Here is a 25,025-nt window from a genome sequence, read left to right on the forward strand (position 1 = left end):
AGGCCAATTTTCCCGACCAACAGCCCTAGCTTTGTAACAAAAGTTGTGAGGATAAAAGGAGCAGGAAGTGTAGGTATTGGGGGAAAGAATCAGAGGTCAGAGAGATTTGGATACCTGGATATTGACAAGAAACACCCTTCAGTCAAATGACAGGCATAAAACCATGCAGAACATATACTTAGCCGTGGTTGGTGAATTGCTTGGTGTTGCTGAATCGCTTTTTTCTCTTTCTTTTTTTTTTTTACAACTTGTTACAAGGAATGACTCACTGGATAGGGAAGGGAGAAGAGATATAGTTGGAAATAAAGGTGCTAGAAAAATAATAGTTATCAATATAAATGATAGTTTTGAAAGAATATGCAAAATAACCTCTTTCTTCAGTCAATGACACAGACAGTTTTGACAAGAAGAGAGCAGTACTGGCCCCATCCCTTTCCCATCTCATGTGTAAATCCATCTCTGCCTCTGTGGTAAGCAGAGAGTGGAGTAGTAGGACATAGAGGATACACTGCCTTCCCCCACTGGGTTTCACAAAGCATTTTGTCTTATATTTGTCTAATGTATTTACTGCATTTAAGATCTTCCCATCCTTGCTAGCGATGGTTCTATGCTTCTATTTCTTTTCTCAATTAAACTCCTTGAAAAAGCTGTCTACATTGAGTGATTCCACTCACTTCTTCACCTCTCACTTTCTTCTAAATCCTCGGTATCTGGTTTCCAACCTCATCATACAGTTAAGATGACTCTCTCTAAACATTCCCATATAAACCAAAACATTTGTAGCAACGCTTTTTGTAATAGCAAAAAATTGGAAGCAAAATGGATATCCATCAATTGGGGAACGCTAAACAAATTGTGGTACACAGATGTAATGGAATATTACTGTGCTGTAAGAAATGATGAATATGATGCATTTAGAGAAGCATGGAAAAATTTATGCAATCTGATGCAAAGTGAAGAAAGTGGAATCAAGAAAAGAATACACACAATGACCAGGAACAGGGGTGTGCTGGAGCCAACTCAAACTGCCAGCAAGACTGATTATTACATTTTTAGTGTGAGCACATAGCCCTCAGAAGTGGACTCTACAAGTCAGGGCTTACTAAATTGTTTTGCTGATTGTCCAGACTAACAAAAGTGTTGGGGGAAATGACAATAATACAGATTAAACTTAAAAGTGTATCCTGCATACTTTTTCCCAGGAGGGATAGTTGTTAACTATTTACCAGAATACCCATGACTGGTACCGTTTAACCAGGAAAAAACAACCATAAAACAATCAAAAGTAAATGTTGCAAAATTACAAAGGACAAGTATGACTCCAAAGAACAGATAGGAGAAGACACCCTGAAATATACTCCTTTGCAGAGTTAGGGGGCCCAAGGGTGTGAAACGTAGCACATGTTTTCAGATGTTTTCAGTGTATTGATCATTTTTGCTGATTTTTCTTTTTTTTCTCTAAAAATATTATTTGCTAAAGGCAATGAGTCTGGAAGTGGGAGGGGGAAGAGGAAGGGGTATTGAGAGAAATTTTGGTGATATAAAAAAAAGATATCAATTTAAAAACGTATATATATATATATGTATGTGTGTATATAGACATATTTTTTTTCTCTCCAAAGTTATCTAATGTCCTCTTCTCAGTCCTCATCCTCATTGACCTCTCTACAGCATTGAACACAGGTGACCACGCTCTCTTCCTGGACACTCTTTCCTCTCGGGATTTTCCTAACACCTCACACCTTCCTGTCTTTCCACTGCTCTTACACATTACTCTCTTCTCTGCACTCCATGGTCCAGTCAAAGTGGCCTTCCTTCCAGTTCCTCATACATATTGCTCCGTCTTCCACCTCCATGGCTTTCCACAGGCTCTCTCCCAGGCCTGATATACTCTCCTTCCTGCCCCCTGCCTCTTAAAATCTGTGGCTTTCTTTCAGACCCAGCTCAAACACCACCTTCTAAAGGGTCCCTTTGCTGCTCCACTCCCCAAGCTGCCCTGAGGTTCCATCTGTTCTGCAGGTAACGTGTATGTCCCTATTTATGTACATTAGAATGTAAGCTTCTTGAGGTCAAGAACTGTTTCTGCTTTTTCTTTATATCTGCAGTGCTTACTTAGCACAGTGCCTGGCAAGGGCTTGGTAAATGATTGACTCATTGCTCCATATTAGATTATAAGCTCCACAAATTTCAAATGGTGGGAGGCAAAAAAGAAAGGATTCACTAAGGAGGTGGCATTTGGGTTGGGCCCTGAGGAATGAATTGGATTTTAACAGCTAGATGTAAAAAGGGAAGACACTTCAGACTTAAGGAACAGCAGGATCAAAGTCTTGCTAACATGAAATAAGAAGATGCTTTTAGGGAAGAGATAGGAGACCAGTTTGTCTGAGGTTCAGCATAGGAGAGGAGGATTGAAAAATAAATATGGAAAAGTAGGGAACTGGGTAGGGGCCAAAGCATGGAAGCTGAAGAGTTTGGGTTTTAATAACAACAATAATAATGATTATTATTATTATAACTAACATTTATACAAGTGCTTATTACAACCACCTCTTTATCCTAAACTTTGCAACTCACAGGGTTTTCTACACAATAGTCCCTTAATAAATGAGGGAGGGAACAGGGCTCCCAGATGGAGAGATGCCCAGTGGGGCCCCTCCTCTGGGTATTTCTACTTTTAAAACATGTTTTCTCACTCTGAGATCCAAGATAACCCCCGAGGGCCCAGCTTTGTTTCCTGTTCATCCTAGCTGGTTTAGTGAGCCCACAATTACACTCAATGATAATCTTGGGCCTAAACCTCCTCCTTTTCTCTGGCACCCCAGACTCTCTAGCTCTATAAAACACCACCCTGGAGCTTTCATCTATGGAGATTAAAGTGTTTTCTGCAGACAAAATGTCACCCATTGGGCCTCAGCAGATTTCTGGGAAAAGAGAGCATAAATAGAACAGGGATCATTCCTGCCAAGGAGCCAGTTTGTGGGGATGAGGAAGACAACCTCCAAAGACAAAAGAAAGCTGCGCAGGTGGCCTTCACCTTCTCTTTGCCTCTTCCTTTGACAAGCTTCAAAGTTCCAGGGATGTCATTAAGTTGTGTAGCAAAGTGAATGGATGAGAAGGCCCCTACTGTTGGCTATACCCCATCTCTGCTGTGTGACATATTCCCTGAGTCTTAAGCTTACCTCTCTACTTATCCATTCATTCAACAAATAGCATAGGCAAGGGACTGTACTAGGCCCCTGGAGGGATACAAAGATGAATCAGACACCGTCCCTGCCCTCAGGGAACATATAACATGGTGGGGGAGCTATGACAAACACACAAATAACTGTCGGGCATGGTCATTACATAAAGGTACCACTTGTTGTACAGTTTTCAGAGGGAAGAAATTGCAACTAGTTGAGGACGAAAAAAGGAAGGAGTCATTAAAGAGGTGGTATTTGGGGTGTGTTACATTAAAAATAACATTGGTGATTCCATTTTGCATTTACCCACCATTTTGTAAAGCTAAGTTTCAGCTGCTTATAAGTCACCTGATTTTGGAGAAGTTTCAAGATTACTCCCCTCCCCAAAGGTCACTTTAGTTAAGGAATGTCACAAAACTACCCCTCTCCCTCTCAAATCAGTGTCTCCCAATCCCCTCCACCAAAAAGAAACCAGGTGTCTCAATCCTTATAATTCTGTTTTTTATTCCCTCCAAACTGTATATTAACTGTGTAGAAAGCTACCGAGAGCCTTGGACCTGATTTGTTTCTGCAACCACATGCATTGCTAAATAAATCAGTGTCTTGATGCAATTACTCTGTTTCTTTATTCCACCCGTTAACAGTTGGGCCCCAAAGAATGAATTGGATTTTAATGAGAGCCATGGAAAGGGAAGGCACTTCAAACCTAAGGAACAGCATGGCCAAAGGCTTGGTGACATGATATCACAAGATGCATTTAGGGAAGAGATAGCAGGCCAGCTTGGCTGAAGTTCAGCACAGGGGAGGAGGAGTGAAAATAAATACAGGAAGATAGGAAGGGGCCTAGGCATGAAGGGCCTTGAATACCAGGCCAAAGAGCTTAGAGTTTAACAACAATAATAACTAACATTTATATAAGTGCTTACTAAGTACAAGGCACTATGTTAAGTGCTTTACAAATATTATCTCATTTGATCCTCACAACTCCATGAGGTAGGTGCTATTATTACCCCCATTTTACAGTTGAGGAAACTGAGGCAGAGGTTAAGTGACTTGTCCAAGGTCACATGGCTACTATCTGAGGCTAGATTTGAACTCGTGTCTTCCTGATTCTAAGCCCAACGCCATCCACACATTATCTATCTAGCAATGATGAGTGTTTGAAAATATTTGATCAGGGAAGGGACGTGATCAGAGATGTGCTTTAGGAAGACAGAAGTAACACTGTTGTGTCAGGGAGATGGTGGGAAGGGAAGGAGAGAATAAAGGCCAAAGTCCAATCAGTAGCTACCTCCCCTTGACAGCTGTCCCTCAGTCTGTCCGGTTGTTGGGATCTACAGCCTTTACCAGGTGTTTGGGTGACAAAAGGAGGGACTATTATTGTCATTATTAACATTACCAGGAGTAGCCCTTAGGAAGCTACTGTCTAGGTTTGAGTGACCCAGGGGCAAAGGAGAGTGCTCCCATTTTACAGAAGGGAAGAACAAGACCAGTGAACTTAATTGTCTTGCCACAACTAAGCCTGGGGAGTTGGCAATGCCCTCCATACCTCATCCCCTAGCCCTCAGGGAACTGAAGAAAATTGGGCTGGGAGATGAGGGGGTGGCAAATACTTTTTCTTATACTTCCACCTCCTGGAAGAGGAGAGGGTAATAAAAATGATAATAATAGGGAGAATTCTCTTTCTCTCCATTTCAAAACCCAACATTAACCCTTTTGTGGTCAGCCAGAATCTGATCCCCTCTGCCTAGCCCTGGACTGGGGGTAAAGGTGGGAGGGAGAGTAAGATGCTGGCAGGTCAGTGGAGGGCAGCAGAGCCTGAGCATGAAGGGTGGACGTTAGGCCTGTTCTCTAGGCAGTCTGGATCAAGGGAGGAGGAGGAGGAGGAGGAGGAGGTTCTGCGGGGGCCAGAGGGCCTGGGATATAAGAACAGAATCTGAGAGAAGAGCAGATGAAAGCAACCTATAGCCATGCCCTCCAAAACACAGAGGAAAACCAAGTGTGACTGTGGATACATTTCCATGCAAGGGGTCACTTTTCCTCCTCCTTCTCACTGCCCCTTCCTCCACTCCTTTAATTCAAACAAATTCCAGAAAGTCCAACCACTGAGGGAAAGTCCTGGCCAGCTAGCAGCTGCCTGTGCTCCTTCCCTCTGGCCCTGGCCCGGTGCCAGGGTCCTCCCCTGCCCCACCCCCCATGAGTTACATAAATTCCCTTCCCTCTGCCCCTTCCCAGTCCATAACTGCAGCCTCTACCAGCCACAGCCAGACTGCAGAGCAGAGAGCAGCATGGGTAAGAGCAAAGCCACTTTCCCCCCTTCCCCTGCACAATCATAGACACCAGGAAAACCCAGAGGAGCCTGGGCCCTAGCCTTTCCTCCCCAAGTTATTCCTCTCTCCCCTTCAGCCAATGCCTTTCGTTTGTTAAGGCATTCTGTGGGTATTAAGAAAGACAGAGAAGAGCGTCCTTATCAGGCGCGGCCTTTTCTTTCCCTCCCACTTCAGCTGGGCCTGGGATTCCCAGATTATGTCCTACCTACCAGTGTTGCATTCACCACCATTACCCTTCTGAAATTATTATCAACTCGACCACAAGGCTACCCATTGACCTTACGTTGCCTCAGCTGGGTGGAAAAGTAGCATCAGCAGTGTACCCTCTCCAGGGTCAGTGAACCCAAGAATCATACCCTCACCCCTTCCAACGCTGGCTCTGGCCAGCTCAGGCAGCCCAGACACCCAAGGCCATTTAGGGAAAAGAAATCAGTGGCCAGTCCTTATAAGCTTCAAGTATCCTTCCCTTTGTCCAAACAGTCTAGCCCTGACTTATTAGCCCCATCTAGTAGATAGCACCAGGCAACAGAGTTTTTGTCACCACTATGAAAATGGTACATTCTTGCCCCTAGCAGCCTTAGCTATGTGGGCTGGATGCCTGTCGGTATGCCTAGAAGGTATTCCAGTTGGGGATTTCCTTGGGTGCTCAAAGACCCTTTTTTAACATGATGGGGTGGGAGGACTGGAACTGAATACTATCTGGAACCTCTGAAAGACTGATGGAGGAGGAGCTAGAAGGGAATGGAGAAACCAAGATGAGAAACTATCATTCCTGCTCTCATGCTTCCCTACCATCTTGGAGAGATCCAGTCTCTTCATGACTCCATTTGGAGCGGTTCGCCATTTCCTTCTCCAGCTCATTTGACAGATGAGGAAACTGAGGCAAACAGGGATAAGTGACTTGCCCAAGGTCACACAGCTAGTAAATGTCTGAGGCCAGATTTGAACTCAGGTCTTCCTGATTCCAGGCCCGGCACTCTGGACACTGTGCCACCTGGCTGCCCTGCACCCTGGAGAGGTTTTTTGTCTCTGATTTTCTCCAACTCCCTTTTGATCTTTTGTCTTTGTGTCTCAGTATTTCTGCCTTTATATCTTGGAGTCTCTGCCTCTCTCTCTCCTTGTGCCCAGGGCTCTCCCTGGTATAGTGCTAAACTATCAGCAGAGGACCATAAAGTGGCCAAACGGGTCTCCTTAATTCCCTCCTCTGTGGTCCCTCCCAAGCTCCACCTGAGTAGGATATTGCCAAGATCCAGGTTCCATTCTGGACCCAACATCTCAGTAGTTCTTTTGCAGCTGTTGCCTTGCTGATGCGCCACAGGTTTACCAGGTTAACATCAGGAGAGTCAGAGTTGTAGGGATCCAATGAAGAGCGTCTCTCACTCTCCACCAGCTACCCCTCTGGAGCAGAGACCAGATTAGCTGTGATGCAAGGAGGTTTGAAGCAGGACCAGCACCCTTCCTTTCTTCTCTTACCCTCTGTTCTACTCCAGAGGGTGCTCTTTCTCAATTCACAGCTCTTCTCTCCAGTCCTTTCAGGCTTAACTCCAAATGCCAAACTGTGGGGTACCTAGCAGCTGCCTAAGTGGAAGTCTCTGCCAAAAAATAATTCCTTTCCCCTGGAATCATTTGGGAATATCTCATTCCTAACTCTACTCCAATGATTTCCACCACTGCCCTCCCCATAAACAATACCACAGCTTTCTGGGAATATCTACTGGATGTTACCCCTAAACTGCAGCAGCCCCTTAAACCTCACAAACACGGCTGGACTCTCCCTTTAGAGGCTACTGTATCCGGGCTTCTAGTTATATAATATTGGTCTTTGCCAAGAAGTCTCAGGGAGGACAGAGTATTGCCTAACCACACCTGACGTGGGTCTGTCTTAGGAGTTTACTATTGTGTGCTCTCTCCCAGCTTGGAGAGGATTACTGAGACTCCTCAGAGACACTTTAGGAGATTATCAGCAGAAAAAGGTTTTCAGTTTCCTGGATCCTGTCCCCTTAGACACATACATACACGCTCAATCTCCAGTTTATACTTTCCTCTCTCCTCTCCTGACATTCTAGTAGAGAAGGATGAGCAAAGGGTGACAATGGAGGAGAAAACAAGGGGCAAGTGGGGAAATTGAGTCAGATGCCTGTGCCAGCTGAGCAGGTGACACAGGGTATGGGGTAAGCCTGAACTGATGTCTATAGTACGGCTATAGAGTAAAACACCTCTCTAATCTTAAATTTGTTTCTTTCACAGCTAAATGTGAAAAATGTGGACCTGGCTATCCTACTCCTCTGGATGCTATGAAAGGCAAGTGGATCTACTCCCCTGGGGCGGTCTGGGAGTGGTGAGAGGTGCCAGTAGTCCCAGCACTTGCATGTTCCTTGGAGAAGCCAAAGGGACGCTCTGCCTTTGGACTGTTAGGCACCCAGCTGTTACTGTGGGTGCAGCACCTCTGCTGAATGAGCAGCATTTGGCTTGGTGTTCCCCTGCCTCTTCTCTGGGCTCCCCACCTATTCTGGTCCCTTCCTGTCCCGCTATGGTGCCAGTTCTCAGACTTCACCTAGTTCCCGCTGCTTGCTAGGTCTGTGTAGGTTGACTCCCATTGTTTATCCCTTGACGTATCAGGACCCCGAGAGGAGATTGTCTACCTGCCCTGCATCTATCGAAACACAGGCATACAGGCACCTGACTACCTGGCCACTGTTGATGTGGACCCCAAGTCTCCTTACTACAGCCAGGTGAGATTGGGTGGCGGGCATCAGGTGCCCCTCCCCCCACCAAGGTGCCATCCAAACACTTGCTATACCCTTGTCGTCTTTTCTCCATCTGAGTTGCTCCAATTTGGCGTCTCAGTCGGATCTCACCTCTTTCTCAGTTTGTGGAACTTTTGATAAACCTCCTTCCTCCTTCCCCTACTCAGCACTCTTCCCCTCTTTGCTCCCAGGTGATACACAGGCTGCCAGTGCCACACCTGAAAGATGAGCTGCACCATTCAGGCTGGAACACCTGTAGCAGCTGCTTTGGAGACAGCAGCAAATCCCGCACCAAGCTCATCCTGCCCAGCCTCATTTCTTCCCGCATCTATGTGGTGGATGTGGACTCAAATCCCAGGGCCCCAAAGCTGCATAAGGCAGGTTCCGTTCTCCTCTTGGCCAGGACCGAGTATCCACAATGTCTCACCTTCCCTGTTCTGCCTGCCCCCGGCCCTCTGTTCCTAGGGGAAAGGGAGAATTCCCCCAAGTAGATTCCATGAGCTCTCTTTCGTGGGAAGGAGGAAGGAAGAAAACTAGATCTTAGAAGGAGGAGACAGAGGAATAGGAGAAGCCTGGGATATCCCCATCTGGGGAGATCTCTCTGTACAGGATAACTGGGGGCATAGAAGATGGCCAACGATGGCCAAGCACTTGTATTTCCTCATGGGTGGGGCTAGGAGCCACTGGGCTTGTAACGTAGCAGTCCAGGCTTCCAAGTTCTGTTATGCCCCCCCTCCAGAGAGAGGCAATCACTAGAACAGGAAGGGGAGTTTCTGGAGGTACGTGCCTCACCCCTACCTCATTTCTCTGAAGTATGTAAAACCACTTTTTGAATAAGTTGAAATAGGGAAGACATGAGGACGGTGAGGAGAATGCCTGAGCCACACGGCTGCCGACTCCCTAATCCCAACTCTCGTCCAGATTGTGGAGCCCACAGAAGTGATGTCGAAGTGTGACCTGGCCTACCTACACACCAGCCACTGTCTGCCCAGTGGGGAGGTGATGATCAGCGCCCTGGGGGATCCTAAGGGCAATGCTAAAGGTACCAGGGCTGCTGGGATATGAAAAGGAAGGGATCTTGTGCGCCGGGAATCTCAGCATAGGGCAGAGACCAGCATGTCTAGGCGGGAGTTGCAGAGGTAGGGTGAGGGCTAGGTTCGCCTCAGGATGTTGGGGAGCACTCTAAGCTGCTTCTAACATATTAAATGAATGAATGAAAAAGCTCCAGAGTGCTTCCTTATATGCCAACCACTGTGCTGGGTGCCAGGGACTCAAACAGAAAAGACAGGCCCAGCTTTCAAGGACTTCATGTTCTAATGGGGGAGACAATCCAAAGAGGAAATTTTGGCTCCAAGTCAGATGGAAAGGTCCCATGGTCCTTAGGGTGCAGCAGCAAAGCAGCGGTTAATGCATCCTCCTGAATGTCCTTTCTATTAATAAAACTCCATTTATTTCTGGTGTTGAACATCTGAGAGTGCCAAGCACTTTAGTGGTAAGAGCTTTCTCCTCTGGGTTTTCAGTCACTGTGGATGCTGAAGAGGCAGGTGTTGGGCCACATGCCCATGAGGATTGGTCCCCTGGGTGATGGCCTTGGGATTGTGTTTTGGCCTTTCTTTGTATTCCCGGTGCTTTACACAGTGCCTGGTACACAGTAGGTGCTTAATAAATGCTTGTTGCCTCAACTTGGTCTGGTAGGCACTGCTCTTCCTGGGACTTGAGTTGACCTGCCTCAAAGTGGGAGTTAGGGTGGCAGCAGGAATAGTGGGTTCCTTCTCCATGAAGGTAATGGAATGCTGTGATGAAAGGGATGTAGGGAAGATTTCCTATCAACTGTGACCTTGGTCAGCTCATTTAACTCCTACAGTCCTGTTTCTTCATCTGTAAACTAGAAGCTGGACTACAAAGTCTTAAGATTCTAAGAATGGGAGACCCAGAGTAAGGGCATCAATCCTTTTAGCACTCAGTATATGTGAAGAACTACCTACCTTTAAGGGCCAGGAAGCAAAGGAATGATAGCATGGTGCCAGGGACCACATACCATTCGTTTCCTTCCTGAAACCTCTCAATTTACAGAACCAAGATATTGCAATGTGAGGGGGAAGATGGTATTGGGAGATAAACTATTGGGGATCTAATGCTGCCTGGAAGTTATGTGCATATGGACAGGGCTAGTTTCTGGGGTGGGATGGGTGTGCGTGTTAACCTCTCTGTAATGTCTTCCCTCCTCAGGAGGGTTTGTACTGCTAGATGGGGAGACATTTGAGGTGAAGGGGACATGGCAGAAGCCTGGAGGTGCCGCTCGAATGGGCTACGACTTCTGGTATCAGCCTCGGCACAACGTCCTGATCAGCACTGAGTGGGCTGCCCCCAATGTGTTCAAGGATGGCTTCAACCCTGCAGATGTCTCTGCTGGTGAGGGGTCCGTCTGTATGTTTCATGCCTCCTACTCTGACTCCCTACTTCCTCCTGAACCCTGGATCTCATTTCTTAGTCCTTCCAATTTTTACGTTCCTGAATAGCAGGCTCTTGGGGACAGGGTCTAGGGGGTGCTGAATGTTCTTTCCTCCATCCTAAACTTGGCTCTGATTTCCCGTTTTCTCTCTTCCTAGGACCTTTTGCTCCCTGCTTCCAGCTTCTTGCCTTGGTCTTTAGCCTCGATCACCCCTGTCCTCTCTCAGCCCTCCACCCCATGCTTGTGTCCTGATAGCTAGAGATTCCCTGCCCCTCCTCTCTGTGCCCTAACCCTCCATCCCTCTCAGGGCTGTATGGGAGCCAGATGCATGTCTGGGACTGGCAGCGTCGGGAGCTTGTACAAACTCTACAAATGCAGGATGGGCTAATCCCTTTGGAGATCCGATTCCTGCATGACCCAGCTGCCTGCCAGGGCTTTGTGGGGTGTGCCCTCAGCTCGAATATCCAGCGCTTCTACAAGACTGAGGTGAGAGGAATGCTACTGTGCCATAGGAAATGATGAGCAGGCTGGCTTTAGAAAACATGAAAAGACTTGCAAGACGCAATGCAGAGTGCAATGGGCAGAACCAAGAGAACACTGCACACAGTAACAGCACGACTGACTAAGCTGTTCTGAGTAATCTGATCACTCGAATCAATCACCCGGGACTTAGGAAGGAAAATGCCACCCCTCTCCAGAGAAAGACCCGATACATGGAAGGAGGGGTTGTATGGTTCCACATACTGCTGTTGGTCAGTCATTTTCCGTCATGGCCGAATCTTCGTGACCCTTTTTGGGGGTTTTCTTGCCAAAGATTCTGGTTCCACATATACATCTATATCAAATGTTGGCCTTCTCTAACGTGGGCTTGGGAATGAGGGAGACAGCTCGGAAATCAAAATGTAAGGCCCCCCCCATTTTTTTAAAATGATGAAGTGAGGCACTACCATCTCCATTAACCTTCATATCCCTCATTCTCAGACTCCTATCAAATGGTTCCACGAGAAAACAAGTCTACAGCTGCATCTTCCCCACCCCAACCTGCACGTCCCCATGGTCGTGGTCCTCTTAACATACTCAAAACCCAGACAACACAGCAGGTGTTCAATAAACATTTGGTAACCAACCTTTCCCTTCTTCCGATCTGAAGGGGTCTGAATCTGTCTCAGTCTCTCCCCACCTCTCCTGGTTCCTGAACTCTCTGGTTCTCTTTACCTCTGATACAGGGAGGGAAGTGGGCAGTTGAAAAGGTGATCCAGGTGCCATCCAAGAAAGTAGAGGGATGGATGCTGCCTGACATGCCAGGTAACACCAAGGGGAGGGCTGGATGGAGGCATGGGCATGTTCCTGCTTCCTGGAGGTGGGGAATCCGGGGATCAAGTCATCTTTTTCCCTCCCCTCAGGCCTGATCACAGATATTATCCTGTCACTTGATGATCGATTCCTCTACTTCAGCAACTGGGTGCATGGTGATCTGAGGCAGTATGACATCTCAGACCCTCAAAAGCCCCGCCTGACTGGACAGGTTGGAGAGCTGGGGGAGAGACCCGTGATAGGGGAGGCAGCGAGGGATAAAGTAGAGGGAAACCAAAGGGAATGAAAGTTGAGGAAAAGAGGAAAAAATAAAGGAAAAGAGGATGTGATTAGGGGTGGGGGGGAACAGGACAGATATTTGAGAAGGCAAAGGAATCAAGAGAGAAGGAAAGGCAAGAAGCCTAGGAGGGATGGCAAGGGAGAGTGGAAAGGGAGCCCCAGGGGCAAGGGTAAGTGGGACAGCTGTGGATATTGGGATCAGTGATCTGGACACAACTCAAAGGTGTGGAGAGAGCAGTCACCTGCATCACCTCTCTCTGGATCAGATATTCATTGGGGGCAGCATTGTTCGGGGAGGCCCAGTGAAAGTCCTGGAGGATAAGGAATTGAAATGTCAACCAGAGCCCTTGGTGGTCAAGGTAAAAGCACCCCATCCCCTCAGGAATGAAGATCTCCCACAATCCCCTTCCCAAAGGCCTGGGACCCTGACATATGAGCAGTTTTCCTCTAACCCTAACCCTAACCCTACTCTCCCTATTCTCCCACAATGACCCTCCCAATGGCCCGGGACCCTGACATATGAGCAGTTTTCCTCTAACCCTAACGCTAACTGAGTAAACCTAACCTAACTGAGATATATCTCAGCAGAAGCTATCAGAATCTTTGTGCTCCTTCCCCTAGGGTAAGAAGATTCCAGGGGGTCCCCAGATGATCCAGCTCAGCTTGGATGGAAGGCGTCTCTTTGTCACCACCTCCCTGTACAGTGCTTGGGATAAGCAGTTCTACCCTAACCTCATTAAGTAAGACCCAGCCTCTCTTCCCCAATCCCTGTCTTTCCCTCTCCACCACCTCCAAGGAAACTCCTTTCCAAGCTTCTCTCCCAGCACACACTCCCATATCCTTAAGTAGAAACTCAACTCCCATGATCATCCTGAAAACTTTCCCCTAAACACCATCCCACATAAGTCTCCACTGCCAAGTTGGGGAGAAAAATTCCCATGGACTGGTTAGTAGGGCAGAGGTGAGGGGGGAGTGAAAAAGAGAATCACAAGGGTTGGAGGAGACTTGACTTTCTCTTTATCCCATATATCTTCTCATATCTCACATATCCCCTTTCTTCCAGGGAGGGCTCAGTGATGCTGCAGATTGATGTAGACACAGAAAAGGGGGGCCTGACACTGAACCCTGACTTCCTGGTGGATTTTGGGAAGGAACCTCAGGGCCCAGCTCTAGCCCATGAGCTCCGCTATCCTGGGGGTGACTGCACCTCTGACATCTGGCTCTGAAACCTGCCCCTCCCCTACTCCTGAGCCTACACTCCTCCGGCTCTGTAAGGCCTAGGCTTCTTGGTAGAGGCCTCTGTTCCTTTCCAAAAGCCTTCTGGCTTCCTTCCCCATCCTGTCCCACCACAGCCCTTTAGAGAATCTAGTCTGGAGTCTTGAGAATTAGCTCCCTCTTTTGGATCCCTAATTGTGTTTTGCTCATTACCTGCTATTTTTATATGGCTTCTTGGCTGACTTTAGTGTTGCCATTATCTCCCCATCCCCCCACTCCCAGGTGGTGGGCATTAAAGAATAAACTGAATACTTTCCTTTGAGTCTTTTATAATTGGGGGAGAGAGGCATTTGTCGTGGTACATTCCCAGCAGGGATGGCCCTTTATGCTTAGGGTAAGGAAGCATACAAGAGATTTATGAGCTTGTAAACCTACCTCCACTTGTACATTATCTGTGTCTAGTTAGCCCACGTGATTAGAACGGAGTGCTAATGAGGCCAAAAACCACTGATGCATTAATTAGCTTTACTATCTTCCACAGCCAGAGTCTACCACCCTTCTACTCCCAACTAGCCACTGATGAGGTCATTAGGGGATAAAGAGGAAGGGCTGTCCCTGTTGAGATAGTATTTGATGCTGTTTCCTCAGGTGGAAAATGAACAGTACACATGCTTCCCACTATTCTCAATTCAGGATATATTTATCAAGTACGGGGGATGTAGAGACCAAAAAAAAAGTCTCTACTGCCAGGAAAAATACAATCTACATGTGCAGGCACACAATATAAACCAAATTGAAAAAGGAGAAAAGAATTTATATGTAAGTTTCTACTACTGTAAATGTGCATGAGGCCAGAGGGACTATTCTTTAAAGATCAAAGGGGCAGAAACCAATCATGCAAATTGACCTAAAACTTCATTGTTCTGGTGAAGGATTTTCTGCCAGACCAACCCCTGTCACCCTCTCCCCCCATCCCAAGCTCTCCTCTTCTTCTTGAACTTGACTCTGAAGAGACCCCTAGTCTGTGTCACTGGTCCAGAGCCCGAACACCTTCCCAGAAGACCACAGAGAACCCCCAGCCAAAGGACTTCCCACTGGCCCCAGCCAATGGATTGCTTAATGAGCCCTGGAAGGGCACGTTGCTGAAACCTGTTCACCAGACTGGCACTTGGCCGAGAAAACTACGTTAGGTTTAAATAATTTCTTCACTCACTTTGTAGGGTCTCCTTTTATCAGTTGTACTCTCCCTCCAGCTCTACTCATCTCAATTAAGAATATCTGTCATCCTCAGGACCCTCACCTTCAACCTGTTCTCGTTCAATTTTCTCTTTTGCTTTGGGCCTGCTGGGGTTATAATTAAGGAACCTCAGGAATGAGGCCATTGATTCAGACTTTAGATACCAGACTAAAGACCGTGCCTCTTGGTAGAAGCTTCATTTTGAACTGACTAAGTCTCAGAACTGGAAATGATTTGATTGGCTCAGATTACTGCAAAACAGAACCACCCCTCTGTGCTGAATTCATAAAAGGGAATACACTGTGGCTAAGACTAACAGGGTTTCCCTTCCCTGAATAGAGGGGCCAGTCAATGCTGAGAGCAATAGATAGCGTTATTCACTGCGTTCAGGGGAAGATCGGGTAGTTTAACTGACGAAATCAAGGGGGCAATGGAGGGGGAGATCCTGGCAATGGAGGAGCTCGTCCTGAAGCAATTAGGGCGATGATCAGCATTGCCTGCCACCCCACCCCAATCTTCCCCTCCACTGTAATAGCTCTTTCTTCTCTCTTTTACCTTCTACCCCATTCTACCTCCTCCTTCCCCCTTCTCCCAATACATCCCTCTTTCTCACCCTTTAATTTTGTTTTTTTGGACATCATCCCATCATAGTCAACTCACACCCATACTTTCTGGCTATGTATACTCCTAATCGTAGGACAATGATCAGAAAAAAGAATTCTCTGATTACTTCAGTTAATGAAAATATTTCTTGTTCAACTTTAACCAGCTAGAAAGGAGAACCCTTAAAGGAAGTGAGTGGTCAAAGGGAGACTAAATGGTTTTAGGAAAATGAGTCTCTAAAGATGTACCAAAAGTTAAGTTACTATTGTTCTATTTGACAAAGTAAACTATTAATTTAACTTTTACCTTACTCTGAGCTCTATAACTATGTTTTATCATAATGTAAAATTTTCCTTGTTCAAGAATCCTAGGGGCAGCTAGATGGCACAGTGGATACAGTACCAGCCCTAGAGTCAGGAGGACCTGGGTTCAAATCTGGCCTCAGACACATGACACTTACTAGCTGTGTGACCCTGAACAAGTCACTTAACCCTATTGCCTAGCCAAAAAAAACAAAAGAATCCTATAAACTGTGGTTTTAAAATGACATGTATTAGATAGATATCTAAGGGGACTATGTCATTTTGAACATTTCTTTTAAGTATATATTTAGAATAAAAATTAATAAAAATTTGTTTCTAGCAGGCTTGTGTCTACAACACAGAGTACAGTACAGTTTTTCTTCCACACTCCTATCTATACTTGTTAAAATCCCACTTAGAGTTGAAGCACAAACCTCTCCTTTTTCTTATTTAAACTAGGAGGGGCTTTAGAAAAACTGACACACTGATGCTCTGTTAGTGGAGCTGTAACTTGATCCTACAATTCTCGAAGAATTTTGAATTAGTCAAGAAAAGTCAACACACACAAGAACAATATATACAAAAGAACAAAATATACAAAGGTAGTTTAGAACCAGTTTGTATAGGGCCTTAAATGCCAGTCTGAGGAGTGTTTATTACAATAGTAATAACCTTTTAACTGGTTGTCCTGCTTCCAGTTTCTCTCCTCCTCAATACCTCTTCTCTCCCTCTCCTCTCCCTAACACTCCTTCTATACAATAGCCAAAATGTTTCAGCCCAAGATGCCTTTCAGATCTTGTAAATTCCTTCCTCAGAAATTTCCAGGGGCTCCCTACAATCTCAGCAATAGAATATATACTCCCCAGCCTGGCATTTAAGGTTCTATAAGGTCTGGCTCTAACCCACTTTTCAATTCTTATTTCACATTACTTATAGGATCAAAGATTTAGAGTTGAGAGATCTTCTAACCTCACCCCTCATTTTACAGATAAGAACACTGAGGACCAGAAAGGTGGATTTGATGAGATAGTTCTAAATCATCTGCCCTTCCTGCCCTAACTCTCAATAACTTTTGATCCCTGTGCCCTACTAGTCATTTTGTACTGCGTATCAGAAGCTGTATCCAATTTGTGAAGTAAGAGATGGGGAATGGACATTGATTGGCCCTGGCTAGTCCCATCGCCTGGAGTGCCTAAGACAAGGAGGAAACTAGGATTAGTTCCTATCTTCTGATCCTCATCTTCCTATCATGGTCTTCATCTGTGTCATCTGAACTGCCCCCTGTTGTAGAAATGACAGACCCAGGTGTCCTTACCCATCAACAAGAAGGAAAAGAGAGCTTAGTATATAAGTATGGATTTAGAAGGACCTTAGCAGTCATCAAGTTTGACCTCCTACTTTTATAGATGAGGAAATAAAAGCTAAGAGAGATTAAGTAACTTGCCCAGGGTCATACAGCTAAGTATCTGAGACAGGATTCAAATCTGAGTCTTCCTAACTCTATCAAAATCCTCTTGTAGTGCCATCAACAAACTCCCTTCTTCTTCTTCCTGTCACAGCCTGAAAATCATCACATGTGAAGTCTCCATTACATATGGAGATAAGTAGGAAAGATGTTTCAGGCACAGGGAAAAAGTCAGGGCAAAGGCTTGGAGATGGAAGATGAAGTGCCATGTACTAGAAAGAGCCAACTAGTCTGACTGAACCACAACGTATAAGTGAAGGGGTAGCTCTGGAAAACCCATCTGGGACATCTGCATTGCCCTACCTGCTGAGTAGATTGAGGTCAGGTTGAAAAGGGCTTTAATCAGCTAGGTGGCGCAGTGGATAGAGCACTAGCCCTGGATTCAGGAGGACCTGAGTTCAAATCCGACCTCAGACATATAATACTTACTAGCTGTGTGACCCTGGGCAAGTCACTTAACCCCATTACTTTGACAAAAAAAAAAAAAAGAAAAGAGAAGGGCTTTAATCCAATTAGTAAGATAAGAGGCAGACTCTGGATTTTATTGAGCAGGGAGTGATATGGTCAGACCTGCCCTGTAGGAAATCACTTTGATAAGCTGTGTGGAGGATAAAATGGAGCAGGGAAAGGCTTGAGAAGGATACTGCAGAAGCCCAGGAGAGGAAAAGAAGATCTGAACTATGGTGAGTAGATGTAGAATTGATAAGACTTGGGTGAGAGTGAGAAGTTGAGGAGATCACTAAGGTTTAGAACTTGGTGACTGAACAAAAAAGGGAATGATTTCCTTACAAAAATAGGAAAGTTTGGAAAATGGGTGGGTTGAGGTAAGAGACAACAAGGACTACTTTGGATATGTTTTGTTTAACATGCCTATGGAACATCCAGTCTGAGCTGTCCAGTAAACTGTTGGCAATGCAGGGGTAAAGTCACGGGGAAGCCTAGGATGCAATACACAGCTCTGGGAATCCTCAGAAGGAAGGAAGCGAACCTGTGTGAACTGATAAGGTCACTGAGAGCAGAGAAAGGAGAAGACCTGAGATGGAGCCTGGCTGTGCACCCACAGCTAGAGGACTGAGACAGCAAAGGAGACTGAAAAGCAACTGTCGGGCAAGGAGAAGACAAACCAAGAGAAAGTAATGTCACATAAAAACAACAAGAAAGAATATCTAGGAGGAAAAAGTGGTCAACGATGTCACACACTGCGAAGAAGTCAAGAAGGATGAGCACTGGGCGAAGAGATCTGCCAATGAAGCGATCACTGCTAACTCAGGCAGGTCCTGGGCCCAAAGCCTCTAGGCTCACACAGGATCAGTCCAATCTCCAGGTCAATCACAAAGGAGTCATGTTCTTGCTTAGGTCTGTTATGCTCCTACCCTGGAGCTAACTACAAGGAAATTTCCAAAGTCAGTCAATCAGCATACATATATTAAGCACCAAGTACTGAAGATACAAATACAAGAGTCCTTGCCCTCAAGAAGCTTATATTCTTCTGAAATGTAAAGCTTAGGTACAGTCGTGTCTAGGTTTCCCCATATGTGGTAATGGGTTTTCCAGCTCCTGTACAGGCACTCAAAGTAATAAATACAAACTGGATATGGGACATCCTTTATTTGGTTGTGTGTGTGTGTGTGTGTGTGTGTGTGTGTAGGGGGGAAACAGAAGATACAAAGGAATCATAGGAGCCCATAGATAGAGAAAACACACAAAACATTTAAATAGATTATTAGCTGCTCTCCAAAGGGAACAGAACTTGAGGGTGATATTTGGGCAATTAAGTGATTTTCTGCTGAGTTCTTCTTTCCCACAGAGTCCTGTACGGTCCCCTCCAAAGACTCAGAGTCCCACACTGTGGTTTAGACTCTCCTCCTCCCTTCTCCCCTCCCCACTAAGTCTGTAATACAAGCATAATTTGAGGGCTCCCCTTCTGCTCCCTTCTTGGAACATCGTATTGACTGCTTCAGTCATGTGATAGATTTCAAAGTCTATCAATACCCAGTCTGCAAGTAACTGTAAGGCTGGAAAAACCCACTCTGTGGTGCCCTACTCTTGGGATGTGGGCAAGCACACGTCTGCCTCTGCCAGGTACTTCAGCTCTAAGTCACCACCAACTCCTGAGGGTGGAAAAGGGAGAACTCTCTTACCCTGACCTCAGCCTACCCAGACACAAGATCCAAGTGAAAAGGTGAGACAGGAACAGAAAAGGGCAGAGCTGGTCTGTCATACAGACCACGGCAAAAAGTGGTCCATTCCTGCTCTAGTCCATCTTCCTGAGTTCCAGTCGGCCAATCAATTGTCTTGGAGGCAGCCTGGACAATGAAAACCAATCAGGCAAACACAGGAACTCATCACTGCTTTGGAAGACAGCTGGGAAGGCGTGCCCCCATCCTTTCAGCAGAAAAATAGTTAGTTAAAAGTGGGAAGTAAGGCAAATATTTCAGATGCTGCCAGGGAATGGAATGATTTTGACCACATACTTATCTATGCTTATCTGTTACAAGGAAAGTTTCTACTGCGGCCAAAAGGAGTCATTGGGAAGTGATAGCGAGGTTTTAAAAAAAGAGCACCAATAATTTTTTTAAAAAGAAAACCAATGAGGTGTTTCCTGTGTCTGCTAAGCAAGGTGCTAACGGGCATGTCCACATACTCTGTGGGGAGCTGCCACTCAAGATGCCCCAACAAAGGCCCTGGTGCACTCTGTAAACTCATCAAGCTGACTAGGGAGCTCATGAAATCGATCAAGGGCTTGCCTGATCAATTGTCCTTGCCCTATTTGCAGTACTTGCTACACATCCAGCAGCTCCCAATTCTCTTCCCAGCAAAATACTGATGATATAGAGGTGCAGGCCTTCTGGGGAGTCTACAAACCTTTAACTGTTCTTATTCCTGAACCCCTATTTCAAACACACTTTTTCCTCCTCCTCTATGCCCACCTCTGTGCTGAAGTCACTACACATCGATGTATCCGCTGGTTTGACTTTGAGGCTATGAGTCAGTCCTTCACATAACCACCACCTCCTCTTACTCTGCAAACAATGCTGGCACATAAGCTGCAATCATTTTCATGATGGCCTTTCTGCAGATACTTAACCATGAGTACTGCAGTACAAGATGATAAAATGTCCCATGAACCATTTCTAGTTGCTTTTAGACACACGAGGGAGCTAACTCCACAAATTCCTTTATTGCCTCTGCAAGGAGAACCTGAGCTGTTGTTCCATGAGCTGCAACCCTCTTTTGTATTCCAGCTTCATTAATACAAAAAGTGTCAAGCTGTATGGATATAGTAGACACACAAAACAGCAAAGATATGGTGCCCATCTGAGCAAGTACTCCTCCTTACTCACTAGTAATTAGTATGCTTATGCAACCAGAGGACTTTCCCCATCTCAGTCTGAGATCTTCTTGAAGCACTAAGTGTGTGGGGTACAGAGACCCTACCAATGAATCGGAGACTCAGAGATATTAGCAAAAAGAATAGTTCATTTATTGGCTTTCTCAAGAAAGGACACACCCAGCATCGCTCAAGATGGCTCCAGCCAGGGTGTGCAAGGGAGTGCAGCTCAAAGTCGGTTTACATAGACCCTGACTCGGAACCTCCACCCACCCACTAGCTCCTCTTCCCATTGGCTGCGCTTCAGAGCTCACAGTCTAATCTCGAAAACTTTTCCCCAGCAACAAGGTTGCAAAAAGGCTAAAAACAAGGGACTGCTGGTTCAGCAGGAAAGTAAGATAAAAGGAGGGGAGAGCCGGAAAGCCTGGACAAGCAAGATACTTTCGGGGACATTGTCTGATGACTCCCTTATCTTGAGTAACATTCTGTTCCTTTTGTCAAGGCAGTTTCTGGGCACTCTAGGAGGAGTGTTGTCTCAGCAAGGCCAAGTCCTATGCTGCCCTGAGGGGGCTTCACTATTTCAACATCCCACTCACTAAGTATAAAACATGGCTAGATCTAAAAAACTAATGACCCTATGCATGACATGTTAGTTCTTACAATAGCATGTCCATTCACTGGCTGTCTGACAAGGACCTCACATGTGGTATAACTGCCCCCTCTCCCACCACTCTGCCACCATCACTACACAACAGCAGTGTGGCCTGTGGCCCAAGATCTCATCACTTAGTGAGCAGCCTCCTGTGATGAGCCTACACTTCGCTATGCCAGTCTTCAGAAAGCAGCAGACAGAACGGGTCCTTGTAGGCCCTGCACTGCACCTTCCCAGCACAGGAAAAACTGCCAGAGCTTATGGCCCCTTTGACGATGCCTTCAATAACCCAGGATCACCTCCGCACTGTGAGGGAGCATCAGAAGAGGACTTTAGAGAGAAGAAATGGATACCAATTCCTCAAGGCCCAAATCAAAAGCCATGTCCTCTTCCAGCAAGCCTTCCCTGATCCCCTCCCCAATGCCCTACGTTCCCATGGATTGTTTGCCCTCCTTTTATGTACTTACATTCCATTACATATTATGGTATTTGCCCATGTGGTATAATCCTAGCGGCATAAACTCAGGAAGCACCTGGACAAAGCCCTTTCCAATCCCACTCAGCTGCTCAGGCCTCACCTCCAAATCACCTTGTTCTACCTTTGTATCTATTCTATAAATGCATCTGTATTTTACACATTCTCTCCTCTTTGTGCCCCCCTCCCCCCATATGCTCCTTGAGGGCAAGGACTTTCATGCTTGTCTTGCATCCCCCACTCCTAGCACTGTAACTGGTAAATAGTAGCTATGTTAACTGACTTGATGCTGGTGCGCAAGAGGGCAACCTCCCAGTAAACTCATGTTGAAGCTAGCCTCAATTCAGTGAACTGGCTGTCTCAGTGCTTTCTGGAGCTTCCAGAAACTCTTTTGGTGTGATCCTGGAGATCTGCTGTAGCTCCCCCTTCACCTCTCCTCTGCAACTGCCATCCTCCAAAGGCCTGTTCTCTGAGGCAAACCTCGGACATTCAAGTGACTTTTGCCTCCTTCTCTGCCAGGCTATCCCTCCCATCTGCTGGGTCTGCTCTTGGCTACGGTAGCTTCGCTGTCTTCCTTGGAGGGAACGTTATTGTTGTTTCAGCAATGACTGTCTTTGGTCAGCAATCCCCCACCAAGTCTAAACAGCCATTTTCAGCAGTTTTGTTGTAAGACCTATACTAACTACACAAAAGGGTCACTCAGTCAATTAGCAAGTCCTTGTTCATTTGTCCCCCTTACAGAAAAGTCCCCAACCTTGTGACAGCAATGGAAGAAAAAAGAAAAGAATTATCAAATAAAACATCAAAAAACACACAGAAGAAAACAAAAGTCATAAAGGTTCAGATACAAATGAAGCAATTTTGTTGAATTTGTTAAATGTTTTACAAAAAACAAAGAGAAGTTCACAATATCATACAGAACCTCTCTTTTTGTTCTTTATGTTTTCTGATGACTGAGTTCATTTTTTTAAAAAGCCAAATTTTCAGTAGAAAGGTCCCCAGCCTTCACTAGCTGCTGGATTAGGGTGAATGAATTCCTTTCACCTCTTCTCTGGCCTGAGTACAGGCTGCATGCACCCATATCACCTCTTTGTCTCCTGAAGAGTCTGAGAATAAGAAACCCCTTCAATTGTCTTAAAGTTTGAATAAACCTAATGGAGGCACTGCTGCCACCATGGCAAAGAGGCCTGTTTCTCTTTCACAGGTTAAGAGAGCAGGTATTAGCCAGGAAAAGACTCTTACTAGTGACACCTTCTGTCTTTTCACACTCTGCAATTCTAGGGCTAGCCTAGGTCTTCCACTCTAGGGGCCCTTAACCTGGTCTGCAAACTTTTTTTTAAAAACTATTTTTGTACCTGTATTTCATTATAATTGGGTTTTCTTGTGATAATCATTTAAGATCAATTGAGCCCCAATAAGGGCTGAAAACCTGAATTAATCTTATCTTCCTGAGTAAACTGAGAATGCCCCTTCCTGTGTCAACAGCTAAAGCTGACTAAGAGCATTCTTATGTTTATGACCACTAAGGTGCCTTTAACCCAGACACTACCTGGATAGCGGTAAAGGAAACACAGATACCCTGGATCTGACATTTGCCTATCTTATTTAAATTTTCTTTCTCATACTCTGGTGAAACAAATGGAGATCATAAACTGAGTAACACAAACATCCTGAGCCAGGGTTTAAATGTCCTCCAAAATTTGCTTGATGCAGTCAGAGTTAAACCTCTGCCTCCATGTAACAATATGAATTTACTTATCACCTAGACTGTTTGAATCTTTAATTAACTTTCAGGTCAACACTTGGTAATCCTATGTATTTTATTTTATGCATTTCATTAAGTCAGTAAACATTTTTATTAAGTGCCTACTGTGTGCCAGGAGCTCACAATCTAGTGGGAGGAGGCAACAAGCAAACTACTATATAGAAACAAGCCATGTAGTTGTTATTCAGTTGTGCTGGGCTCTCCATGACTTCATTTGGGGTTTTCTTGGCAAGGACAGGGAAGTGATTTGCCATTTCCTTCTCCAGCTCATGTGATGGATGAGGAAACTGAGGTAAACAGGTTTAAGTGACTTACCCAGCTAGGAAATATCTGAGGCTGGATTTGAATTCAGGTCCTCTTGACTCCAGGTCTGGTGCTTGATCCACTTGAACCATTTATGCTTCTTGTAGAATCTGGGATTTTAGCTGGAACTTGAAGAAAGTCAGGAAGCCAGGAGGGGAAAAGCTAGTGAAAATGCCTGGAGTACAGAGAGAGAGTGACTTGTTGGAGAAATAAGTAGGAGGCTAGGGTTGCTGGACTGAAAGGAGGCAGAGTAAGGTCTAACAAAACTGGTAAGGTAGGAGATGGCTAGTTCCCTAAGGGCTTTCAGCACCAGAGGATTTTATGCTTGATCCAGCAGGTGGTAGGGAGCCACTGGAGTTTATTGTATTGGGAGTGGTACTGTAAGACCTGCACTTTAGGAAGGTCAATTTGGCAGCTGAGTGGAGAAATGGATTGGAGTGATCGTGGCAGGGAGACCCACCAGCAGGCTACTGCAATAGTCCAGGTGTGAGGTGATGGGAGCCTGTAGGTACCAGTGTGGTGGCAAAAGATGTTAACATCGGGAGGCCTCGGCATGGGCTGGATATTGGAGTCCAGGATGACGTCGAGGAGGCCGGTCGGGGGGGGGGGGGGGGGGGGGAATGGTGATACTTTCCAAAGTAACAGGGAAGTTAGGAAGAAAAGGGAGTTCCTAGGTTTCACTAGACTTCCAAAAGGGTCCCCGAACCCCCAAAAAGGGCTCAGACACTCTGCTTACACCAACAGAGCGATTGACAAGAACTATGGTCATTTGAAGTTTCAAATGAAATGGAAAGGACTAGGTTACACTACCTTCAACGTCGTAAGGTCACACAACAGTAAAAATGATCCGGCAGGTGTGGAGATTTTCTCAGTGTATACGTCTGTACACACACTTGTAACTGTACACACCAGAGATGTTTAGAGTTGGAAGGGCTCTCGAGAGATGACCTCATCCAGGGTTCCTCCACTATTTTCCCTGTTTCGTCCAGAAGCAGCAGCGTCCCGTGGCTGACCCCTCCCCGGGGCCCCCCAAGTCTACCTGCGGCCCCGTCACCACCTGAGGGAGTCCAAGGGCAGACTGATGATTGGCTGGGCTCCCCGGGGGGGGGGGGGGTGACCCAGTGGTCAGGTGACTCGGATTTAAATGAAACCTCGGAGCGCTGTGTGAGGAAGAACAAGTTCCCCTCCTCTGGCTCGGGGGGATACGACACAACTTAAAGGCTGGGTTTCTGCCCCCAGATAGCCTTCCACGCGGTGGGACCTGGAGCACATGGAAAAGGGAAGCCCACCCGAGCGCCGGGCAGGCCAGCTGCTTCCCTAAGGGCCCCCCCCCCGCGACTGGAACCGCGTTTGCGCGCAGGGGCATGGGGGCC

At 46.1% G+C, this 25,025-nt stretch overlaps 1 protein-coding gene and 1 long non-coding RNA gene across 2 annotated transcripts; one reads left to right on the forward strand and one right to left on the reverse strand.

Moving 5' to 3' along the window:
* Positions 1 to 5,414: 5,414 nt before the first annotated feature.
* LOC114042842 (methanethiol oxidase) lies at positions 5,415 to 13,835 on the forward strand. The gene is made up of 12 exons (XM_027861588.1): positions 5,415 to 5,474; positions 7,760 to 7,813; positions 8,132 to 8,244; positions 8,451 to 8,636; positions 9,181 to 9,301; positions 10,489 to 10,671; positions 11,019 to 11,197; positions 11,938 to 12,016; positions 12,115 to 12,236; positions 12,571 to 12,663; positions 12,926 to 13,044; positions 13,368 to 13,835. The coding sequence occupies exons 1-12, from the start codon at positions 5,471 to 5,473 to the stop codon at positions 13,528 to 13,530; spliced, it is 1,416 nt and encodes a 471-aa protein (XP_027717389.1). The 5' UTR covers positions 5,415 to 5,470; the 3' UTR covers positions 13,531 to 13,835.
* Positions 13,836 to 18,364: 4,529 nt separating this feature from the next.
* LOC114042843 lies at positions 18,365 to 25,013 on the reverse strand. The gene is made up of 3 exons (XR_003569035.1): positions 24,463 to 25,013; positions 23,665 to 23,827; positions 18,365 to 18,510 (listed from the first exon to the last, which is right to left on the reverse strand). It is a non-coding gene; the product is annotated as an uncharacterized LOC114042843 (long non-coding RNA).
* Between the last annotated feature and the right edge of the window lie 12 nt (positions 25,014 to 25,025).

The sequence above is a fragment of the Vombatus ursinus genome, unplaced genomic scaffold, assembly GCF_900497805.2.
Source record: "Vombatus ursinus unplaced genomic scaffold, bare-nosed wombat genome assembly UNPS02014768.1, whole genome shotgun sequence".
NCBI classification, from domain to species: Eukaryota; Metazoa; Chordata; class Mammalia; order Diprotodontia; family Vombatidae; genus Vombatus; species Vombatus ursinus.